This window comes from Ipomoea nil, unplaced genomic scaffold (assembly GCF_001879475.1).
Source record: "Ipomoea nil cultivar Tokyo-kokei standard unplaced genomic scaffold, Asagao_1.1 scaffold0688, whole genome shotgun sequence".
Taxonomy (NCBI): Eukaryota; Viridiplantae; Streptophyta; class Magnoliopsida; order Solanales; family Convolvulaceae; genus Ipomoea; species Ipomoea nil.
Window position 1 is genome coordinate 1,205,569 of NW_017617116.1, and position 11,401 is coordinate 1,216,969.

Here is an 11,401-nt window from a genome sequence, read left to right on the forward strand (position 1 = left end):
TACAGTAAACACTCCCACAACAGTCTCAAGATTAATCATCAAACAACAAAACCCACAAAACACAATTTATATATATATATATATATATATATATATATATATATAGTTACAGTAAACACTCCCACAACAATCTCAAGATTAATCATCAAACAACAAAACCCACAAAACACAATTTATTTACAAATATGATACAACTGAAATCTAGACAATTCTATATATATTGGCAGTAAGCAAGCAGAGTTGAAACTAGAGCAACAACATCTATATATGTGCTAAATTTATTGAGTAAACAGCTAAGAAAAGTAGATATGTACCTTCAGTAGCCTCACACTTGCATATATATACTGCATTGACCTGTCAAGCATTATAGATTGAGAAGTGGTCCAATCACACTTGCTAAAGGGATATTGCGTCATTTCCGTTGCCATTTCGTGACGGAACGTAATTCCTCTCGTTTTTTCCGTCGCTAAACGGACGACGTAATTTACCTCCGTCGCAAATTCCGTCGTGAATGTTTTGCCGTCAAGATTTCGCGGTTTTAATTTTCTCTTTGCGTCAAAAAATCGCGATGGAATTAATTCCCGTTGCGAATTCCATCGTCAATTTGCAACAGAAACTATTCCGTCGCTATATTGCGACGGAATAGTTTCCGTCGCGATTTTCTTGTAGTGAACGTAGGGGTGTGCAAACTTCGGTAAAAGTTCGGTTAACTGACCGAACTGAAGAATTTCAGTTAATAGTTTTTTAATCGAAATACTTCGCTTCAATTAATGGTTAGAGGTTTTGTAAAATTTTGATTAATGGTTTTTTTTTTTTTTTTAAAGCGATTTCGATTAATGGTTAATTTGGTTCAAAACTATCAGTTAATCGAAATTTTAAATATATAAATATAAATAAATACATACCCCTAAAACTAAAATGAAATCCCTATAGAGTATGATGTTTGGACTTTGGATTGAAGTTATGGATTTATTATTATAGGTATTGAAGTAGTTGAATTTATTATTATATCTATTATTTTAAAGATTTAAAAATTTAGTTAAGAAAACTTCGGTAAAAGAAAAATAAATTGTTTATATCATTCACAAGGATGGCATTTTAGGCATAATAAAGTATGTAGACACAAGGAGAAGGGAAATTGGCAAAAGCTAAGCAATGATATGAGAGTGGGAAATAAAAGTAAATAACACGAGTAAATGATCAAATAATAAAGGTAGGGCATGGCCAATACTAAAGATTAAGGGGAGTCAACTCAGCTAGCTTCGGGTTTCAAGATTATCAACATCAATTTGATAAACTAACACGTCACTTTCATGATTCAATGCTAGGCCGAATTGAAAGATGAGGATTATATTGTCTCACTTTAGTGATGCTATCAACGCCCTCAATAAAGCTCAAGCAATCAAGACTATATTCCTAGAATTTCCTACTTTTGTAGTAGAACTTAAGGGTTGCAAGATGGGTCTAGGAGAATATTGACCCCATTAACCTTCGCCCCGGTCAAATTCAAAACAAGACGAGTGTTAACAATCAATACACAAGAATATAAAGATCTCTCACAATAAGTGGAACACTAGATTGGGTTTTATCCCTCTTATGCAAAAGATACTAAATAGACATTTAAAATCTCGTGTGAACCTCAATCCAAACCCTAAGCTAACAAGACTACTCACACATCATATGGACTAATAACATAGAGATATCAAAGGAATAAATCATAGAGCTGTAAATAAGATTAAAACAAGAACACATATCTTCAATATAAAGTAGATCCACATGCAATCCTGGTAGCATTCAAGCTATGCTATTGAAAGAAATAAGAGCAATTTCTAACTCTAAAGAATGAAAATCTCACAAAGGAGTTTCTACCCTAAGTTGCTTTTCACGTCTAGTTGTTGCTCCTCTTCTCAAATATGAAAATATCTATTTATACTGCACATCAGGTTCGGCACACGGGCGATGGCACGTGTGTACCGGTGTCCGTATGTGGAAAGGGACATGCCACAGCTGTGTTGAAGCCCGTTCGCGTAGCAGGTCGACTGCACGGGTGTGCCAACACCCGTGGACGCTCTTGAGTCCGCGCTATCTAGCTGGAAGTTAAGAGTGGTTATATTAGTTTATTGTAGTCAAACACTCTATTTGGCACACCTAATTGAAAGCTAGTAGATAATAAGCTAACTGATTAAAATTAATATGTTTGGTAAAATTTAGATTGAATAAAAACTGATAAGTGTAAAAAGACATAAAAAAATAAACTAATATATTAGATATTTGATTAATTAATGAATGGTAGATGGTATCCTTTTTTTGTAAATAAAAAAGATAAAGGGGTGGTAGTTAGTTGATAGATGATTGTGTTAACTGTTTTGATCTGCTAGTAGTATTAACGATTTGTAAAAAAATTATTTGGTAATTAGCTCTTTACCAATAGCTGCTAACATGTAAAATGACTTATATGGATATAAGTTTATTATTTATATTTATTTAAATATGGTTAAATTATTTTTCTTTATTATATTTAAATGTTAAAATAATGTAATTATTATTATCCTTATTGTTATTATTTAATTAATAATAGGTAGTTAAATTAATGAAAACATATTAATGGTATATAATTTACTTAAGGGAAATATAAAAATCTCAAAACAAAGCTCTAACCCTCATAACACAAGACCCGGATTCCCTAAGACCCACTTTTCTCACTTTCTCTGATGACGCGTCTATGGAGGTTGGGTGTTGTGATGGCAACGACAAAGACCACTAACTCATTCGAGGGCGAGCACCAAATCTGATCCGCAACTTTGTTTTCTTTCTTGCAACCAATGCTTATTTTCAAATACTACTTGAAGAAATGTTTAAAATAAATTATTATTTTAAGCTCTATATGATTTATCAAACAAAGCTATAACTTATTTATAATTAAAATAAATTATAAGTTTTATCAAATAGAGCCAAAAAAGTGTCTAATAATTTAGGTGTACGTTGATTAAGTTGATAAATATTAAAAAAAAAATATTGATATCTTTACAAAATTTATGAAAAATATTAATGTGTCAATCGATAAACATCTTACACTGAGTACAACCAAAACATGAAAATTTATTAAATATTAAAAAATCAATACGCCAACATTTTAATTACATAAAAGATGATAATAAACATTATATTAATTAAAAAAATAAACGATAATAAAAATAATAAATGGAATTAAGAAAAAAAAAATGGAATTAAGAAAAGGTGGGTTACGTAGAGGAAGATTGTTTTCCACTTGAAACACATACATGACAATAAGTATCAAACAAATATCTAAACAATGCTTATTTCACAAATCCCAAATTTGAAGAGTACGTACAACATACATTATCATACAGGAGTTTCACGTACATAAACATAGACAGTATTTCACAAATAAGATAAACTGAAAATCACACTTTTTGAAGAGTAGAACATACATAAACATCTAGACAGTATTTCACAAATAATACAAATTGCACGCAAATACCATTTAAGAATACAAATTCGGTTGTAAATAAACGTGGATAGAGGTGGAGAAATTCTTCTTGCTAAGGGATTTCCACCAATAGGCCCATGTGTTGCAAAGTTCCTGCAAAAGAAGTAACCATCCATAATATATCCACCATTTATAAAGAGACAAATATAAATCGCATGGACACTTCAGTTAGTTATAGGAGTAAAGTTTGAGAACAATGATTCGGGATCGAGTCTCACCAGTCTCAATGTGAGGGGGCTCCTGTAATCTTGATGCTAAGCACATGCTGGATTTTATTGAAATCTTCCCCCTGGGTTCCATTATATTTCTTCCTGAATCTTTCGGGCATCTTTAGAATACTCAATTCTTGGAGATGGCGATGAGTCCTGAGTCCATCTGGGAGTGTTTCAAGTTTTACGCAGTTTTCAATGGTGAGAGTAGCAGGGTCGGATTTTAGGTTTGTGTGGCCCTGTTCTGGTAAATAATTGAGGCCCTCCAAAATCTGAATTTTTAAAAGTAACATATGGGAGTTTCGAACCTTTGACCTCCAAGTTAAAATACAATATATACATATTTTTACCATCTCTTCATAGAACCTTTTTAAATTAATTGTAAACTTTTAATTTTTATTCTAAACAAGCTAGGTAAATATTAAATATTGGACCTCTAAAATTTGGGGCCCCTCTAAAATTGGGGGCCCTGTGCGGTAGCCCAGCTTGCACAGCCTAAAATCCGGTCCTGGAGAGTAGAAAGATAAGGCATAGCTGTTTCTTCAAGAGTCCAATTCTTTAAGTCGGGCAAATTTGACAGTTTCAAATACCTGAGCTGGGGGAAACCTGATTTTCTACAGATGATTTGGTCCCCAACAAAGGCATTATTGCTTAAACCTAGTTTCTGTAATTTGCGTAAATCCCCCAATAATGGCATCGGATCTTCTTCAAGTTCAGAATCAATCAAGAAGATCTCTGTAAGGTTGTCAGAAATAGGCCATGGTAAGTTGTCTATTTGCCCGTGTAAGTGCAATGCATTCAAGGATCCGCATGCCAATAGGTTACTTAGAGCAAAGGCGCCTCTCGGAGAGCGAAAATCAATGATTTCGAGGTGAATGGATGATGATTTGGATGTACCTTTCTTTAGGCATTCGATCACCTCCTCCAGGTCTTTCACGTCAACAATAGTTGCTGCCAAATACCTGAGTTTTATCAAGCTGGAGAGATCATTAGCCCGGCAGTGAGTTGAAACAAAGTTTTGGAGATTCTCAAGCTCACTTAGGCAATCCAACTCCAATTTCTCATCATCAGGAAATTTTTCAAACTCATAAGGTAAATAAAGGCTCCTCAATCTCTTAAGCTGACATAACACATCTGATTTCCTCATCTTGTAAACAACCTCGGGGTTAACCCGCACCCGCAAATCCAGAGTTTCCAAGCTTTTCAATTCTTGTATTGATTGTGGCAATTCTTTCAGGTAGCAGTCCCTGAAACTCAGATAACTCAGGTGAGCAAGTTTGTTGATGTGTTGAGGAAACTCGATCGCACGAAAGTCAAGCCAATTGAAGTCTAATGCCCGTAGCAGCTTGCAATTCGTCAAATCTAATGGTTTTGGCGATAATATATGGTGATGCTGTTGGCTAGTATTCATCAACAACAAAATGGATTGCACTTCCTCAAGTGTAGTCTTTTTTTTTGGCTTCAATGGAAACTCATACTCACCAACACGCTTGTCAAAATAAAAGGCCGCAGTTGCAAACAAACTTTCCTCTTTTGCAATCAAACTTTCCTCTTTTGCTTTCCCACAGCAAAAGTCTCGCACATAGTGAGGAAGGCTGCATGATTTGCTCTTTGTTTCATATTCTTGAACCTCAACCAAGCCTAGAGTGGCTAGTTCATTCAGATATGTTTCTGCTTGTTGAGGAGTTGTTGTCATCTTTTCAGCTATCCACAGATTGCACAACTTGTCTGCTTCTATATCTGCTGGAGAAAGAGCCAAATAATGTAAACATGTCTTCTGATGCTCCCGCAAAAGCGAGTAAGACAACTCCATAAGGTATTGTGCGGACACACAGCTTTGTTGCCGTAATTCATTCCAGTCAATGCGCTCCTTCCATGCCATCAAATTTCCCAGCAACTTTACAGCCAATGGCACACCTTCACACTTTCTGTATATATTTTCCAACTCCCTTTCAAAGTCTTCTACAAAAATTATCAATAAAAACAATACATTAAAACGGGTCGGGTACGGTACGGTATATATATATATATATATATATATATATATATATATATATATATAAAGAGTTAATTCCACCGGAGGTCCCTTGTATTTGGTGACAATTCTAAATTTAGTCTTATATTATCATTTTTGTCATTTTACATCCCAGACTGTCGTTTTTTTGGACACTTTTAGTCCTTCTCATGATTTTTTCTATTTTTAGTAAGTGTATTTTTGTCTCTTTATAGTTTTCTTTTGGAACAAATTACACTTTTGATCCCGTGACTATTATGGTGTTGATAATTTGAGTACGTGACTTTCAAAACTCTCAATTTAGTCCTTTAACTATACAATTGTTAACAGATTTGGTCATGCCGGTCAAATTGCCGACCAATTTTGGCCGGAAATACGTAATTGGGTTCAATTTTTTTATTTTTTTTTGGCGAGGGTAAAACGGTCATTGCAAGGGAAAATAAAGGAGGGGGGGGGGGGGGGGGTGGGGAATTCCTCCGGTCTCTGGATAGTTCTTCTGCGGAGGAGGAGGAGGAATCTGATGAAACTGCGATGGCATGATGAGGTGTTGCTGTGGCGGAAGAGGGGGCGGTGGTGGGTTGAAGCAAAAGTTATCAAAACCAACAACCTCGTCGACGGCGGCGGCGGAAGCAGGGACGTCACCGTCCATAAAATCTGGCGGAATAGCGGAGGATAGTTGACCACCAAGAAGCTACGACCAGAGACCGGAGGAATTTTCCCTTGTAATGACCATTTTACCCTCGCAAAAAATATCGAACCCAATTACGTATTTCCAACTAAAATTAACCGGCAGGACCAAATCTGTTAACAATTGCATAGTTAAAGGACTAAATTGAGAGTTTTGAAAGTCACGTACTCAAATTATCAACACCATAATAGTCAGTGGAACAAAAGTGCAATTTGTTCTTTTCTTTTGTTATTTTTCCGGTTTCAACCAGTTTAATTGGTTTAGGACTTTACTAAAAATTGATTAAAAATATGATTACTAAAAATCAGAAGTTACCTAAAGTTCTAAACCAATTAAACTGGTTGAAACCGGAAAAATAATAAAAGAAAAATATGAAGAGACAAAAATGTCCTTACTAAAAATAGAAAAAATCATGAGAAAGACTAAAAGTGTCCAAAAAATGATAGTCTGGGATGTAAAATGACAAAAACGATAGTCTGTGACTAAATTTGGAATTGCCACAAAAAACAAGGGACCTCCGGTGGAATTAACTCATATATAAACAACATTTACATTAGGGTGCGTTTAGAAACCCAGAAAATAACTTCCGAAAAAATATTTTCTGAAATAGAGTCTTTTCTAGAAAACATTTTCCTTTCTAGCAGGGACCGAGGGAGATGGTCACTAAGGGGGCCTTGGGCCCTCCCCCAAATTATTAATATTAATAGGGGCATTAGAGAAACATGGTAACTAGGGGCTTTGCCCCCCCCCCCCCCCCCCCCCCCAAGGTTATTACTAGTATATTAAATTTTTAGCCCCCTTACCAAAGTCGCAAATTATGATGTGGAACCGTGTCCACCTTGTAAGGTGGATACGGTTCCAAAACTGTTCATAATTATGAATATATAGTTCACAAATTATGAATATAGAGTTCTATAATTATGAACATAGAGTTATGAATATAGAGTTCTATAATTGTGAATATAGAATTCAATAATTGTGAATATGAAGTTTAAAAATTATGAACATAGAGTTTTATAATTATGAACATAGAGTTCTGTAATTGTGAATATAAAGTTCAATAATTGTGAATATGAAGTTAAAAAATTATGAACATAGAATCGTGTCCACCTTGCAAGGTGGACATGGTTCCACGGCATAACATTTTAAATACTCTCGGGTTCTTATATATATATATATATATATATATATATATATATATATATATATGAACATAGAATCGTGTCCACCTTGCAAGGTGGACATGGTTCCACGGCATAACATTTTAAATACCCTCGGGTTCTTATATATATATATATATATATATATATATATATATATATATATATATATATATATATATATATATATATATGTGTGTGTGTGTGTGTGTGTGTGTGTGTGTGTGTGTGTGTGTGTGTGTGTGTGTGTGTTATTAACATTTTAAAAAATATAATTTTTTTTAAAAAATTGTTAATACGAAAAAATTAATATTATTTGTAGGCTTTATCTTTCTTTTTTTTTTTTTTTGGAACTTTGAATTCAAAAAAAAAAAAAAAAAGGAAACATGCGGGGCCCTCCAATCCGCATGGGGCGGGCTTTGGTTGCATGTATCCTAACTTGCGGGTTTGGTTGGCCGACTCGCAAAGGCCCGCAAAAAATTAGGCCCGAAAAATTTGGCATGTGCATCCTTAGAAAATGACTTTCCAAAAAAAAAATAAAAAATTACCAAAACATACCTATTTTTCTTTTTTTAATGTATCATTTTCCATTGACCTCATTTTCCCATCTCTTACCAAACACTGAAAACTCGGAAACATTTTCCGAGTTTCCAAATGCACCCTAAAATATAAATTGTGTTTATATAATTTGATTTTTTTTTTTTTGGTTCTACAAAACTAATATCTTAATAATAGGTAAGTAGATAATTTTAAAAATCAAATAACAAATAATAATATAATAAAATCATATTATCTAAACAATTAATTACAAAAAGATTTTATATGGAATGTGTTGTAAATCGATATGCTGGTTGGCCCGTTTAGCTCCTAAGCGATATAGTGCATGAATTATACAATATAATGAGTATAAAGTAAATGAATGAAAAGTATAGACAAGATAGGAAGACTCAAGAAACATTAGCCATCTTATTATTAGAACCATGTTTATATAACACAAAAAGAATGACAGTTATAAAGCAATACAATAATGGCTAATGAATAGTATTAAAACAATAATAATGTCAACTTTAAAAGGTTTAGTAACACTTTTCCTTGGACATTTTTTTTTTTTTTTTTTTGAAAACTCCTTAGACATTATTTAATCATATCCATGCATCGTTAAAAACTCGCTAGAAAATTCCTGTGGAAAAAACCTAGACGAGAAAAGAGTCCACGATATATGGGTAATGCATGTGTCGTCTTGGTTGCTTCATTAAAAATCTTACACTAAAAAAATCATGTGGGAAAAAACTCAGTTAAGTGAAAAAGAGTACAACCGTAAACCTCCAGGGTTTGAACATAGAATGTATGAAAATATTTTTATCTTTGGGATTGAATCTTTTTAACATGTATTTTGTCACTAGATTGAATCTTTTTAACATGTATTTCACCACTCTTTTGGAGTTGATGTGGGTAGAAGAGTTTAGGCGCAATATGCTTGATAAGATTACCTTTAACCAGTGTTGCAAAAATCGTGCCTAGGCACTAGGCGGTCGGCCTCCTAGGCGCCCACCTAGGCGCTCTAGGCGGTCCCCAGGCGCCTAACGATTTTTTCAACATTGCCTTTAACATATCCACTACTCATCTGTGCAACACATGTTGCATTGTCCTCATATAGAACAGTGGGGGTATCACTTATACTCGCTATTCCACACGAGTTATGAATATTATGTATTAATGACCTCAATCATACAGATTCCTTTGAGGTTTCATATAAAGCAATAATTTCTGAATTATTGGATGATGTAGCTACTAGTGCCCGTTTAACAGATTTCTATGAAATAGCAGTACCTCCACAAAATAATGCATATCCAATCTGGGATCTAGCATTATGTGAATTAGACATATAACCAGGATCCGAGTAACTCACTAATGTGGTATCTTGGTTTCTTTCAAATAGAAACCCAAGATATGTTGTACCTTGAAGATATATGAGGATATGTTTCACACCATTCCAATGTCTTCTGGTTGGAACATCACTAAACCGAGTTAACATGTTTACTGAAAAGGCAATGTTAGGTCTAGTGCAATTGGCAAGATGGAGAAGTGCCTCGATGGCACTTAAATAAGGGACTTTTGGTTTTAGAATATCCTCGTTATCTTCCTTTGGTCTATATGGGTCCTTATCAACTTCAACTGATCGGACCACCATTAGAGTACTAAGTGGATGAGATTTATCCATATAAAATCTCTCCAATAGTTTATTCGTATATTTAGATTAGTGTATAAAAATTCCTTCAGGAAGATGCTCGATCTACAGGACGAGACAAAACTTATTTTTTTCAAGTCTTTCATTTCAAATTATATTCCTCCTTTAAACACAATCATGCCATTTTGACATCTTTGTATGCATGTTCCAATAATGTTTATATCATCAACATAGATGGATATTATACAAAAACCATAAGATGATTTCTTAATAAAGATGCAAGGACTGTTATCTTTATTATATTCTCATATCCTTGTTTAAGAGGAATTCACTCAATCAATAAAACTACATTCTTCCCGATTGCTTTAAGCCATATAATGACTTTTATAATTTTACGATGTACATGTTTCGATCTGTCTTTCCTTTTCACAAAGGATTTTAAATACCCTCGGGTTCTTATATATATATATATATATATATATATATATATATATATATATATAATTAAGTTCCCGTGTGGTTAAGTGTCTCCCATGCGGTTGTGCGATGAGTAATGTGCGTGAGTTTTGTACTTAAAGTGCGTGAGTCTTGTGCTTAAGGTGCGTGATTGTGTACGTAATGTGAGTAGTTGTTAAAACTTAAGGTGCATGAGTTTTGTGCTTAAGGTGCGTGAGTTTTTTGCTTAAGGTGCGTGAGTTTGTGTTCTTAAGGTGTTTTGTTTGTGTGCTTAATGTGTGTGTTGTGTACTTAAAGTGCGTAAGTTTAATGTTTAATGTGCGTCCAACTGCACAACTGCATGTGAAGCCCTCCCTGCATCTGATCCCTTCCATATATATATATATATATATATATATATATATATATATGATTGAAATTATTTTTAATTCAATTTGTCACCATATTAAGTTTAGAAACTACATTAAAAATATTATTGAACACAAACAAAAAAAAAAAAAAAAAAAATCAAATTTGAAAATAATTAATAAAATAGGAACCTGATGGTGATGGGTGACGATCCAATTGAGTTTTGAGAAATAGTTGCCAACTTTGAGGTTCAGTTAATGGACTCATCATTTCGAGATAACGTCCCCTTTCCTTTACAATTTTCTCAGTCTCTGTTTGATCCCGAGTGGTTATCGCAACTTTGCTGGGCATCTTATCTGCAAGCATATCATTTAACATAGCCTCCATTGAGCAGATACCATCAAGAACAATGAGGTATTTGTTGGACTGCAGAGCAGATTGAAGCCTCAGAACCAAAGCTTGATATGCAGGTAACGCCTCAAGTTTATCATCCTTTCTCCGATAGTCGATTTGAGATAAGATATCCTTCCAAATGGTTTTGTATTGGAGGTGGGGTGTCACATTGATCCAAGCACACCCCTTAAATTTATGGCGAACCTCAGGTTTGTTGTATACCTTCTGGACCAGTGTCGTCTTGCCCAGACCTTCCTTACCGTACACCACCCAAAATGGACGGTCTTCGCTCTCTTCCGTGACAAAGGACACCAGACTACTCTCGGTGTTTGTTGCATCCATCCCTGGCCTACAACTTCCTTCACTCCCATCCATTTTCAGCTTTAATTTGGAGGCCGGCTGGCTGGCTGTTGTTGCATTTCATACAAGTTCAT

The 11,401-nt window shown here is 34.4% G+C and overlaps 1 protein-coding gene across 1 annotated transcript; it reads right to left on the reverse strand.

Annotated features, from left to right (window-relative positions):
• Positions 1-3,300: 3,300 nt before the first annotated feature.
• On the reverse strand, positions 3,301-11,401 carry LOC109175986 (disease resistance protein RPP8-like). Its single transcript, XM_019325384.1, has 4 exons — positions 10,766-11,401; positions 4,240-5,682; positions 3,730-3,931; positions 3,301-3,604 (listed from the first exon to the last, which is right to left on the reverse strand). Exons 1-3 carry the CDS (start codon positions 11,340-11,342, stop codon positions 3,735-3,737), a joined length of 2,217 nt encoding a protein of 738 aa, XP_019180929.1. The 5' UTR covers positions 11,343-11,401; the 3' UTR covers positions 3,301-3,604; positions 3,730-3,734.

Coding starts and splice junctions, on each gene's coding strand:
- LOC109175986 (XM_019325384.1), bottom strand. CDS start 11,342: ATGGATGGGAGTGAAGGAAGTTGTAGGCCAGGGATGGATGCAACAAAC. Junction 5,683..10,765: donor TCGTCACCCATCACCATCAG/GTTCCTATTTTA, acceptor TAATTTTTGTAG/AAGACTTTGAAAGGGAGTTG. Junction 3,932..4,239: donor AACAGCTATGCCTTATCTTT/CTACTCTCCAGG, acceptor AATCCGACCCTG/CTACTCTCACCATTGAAAAC.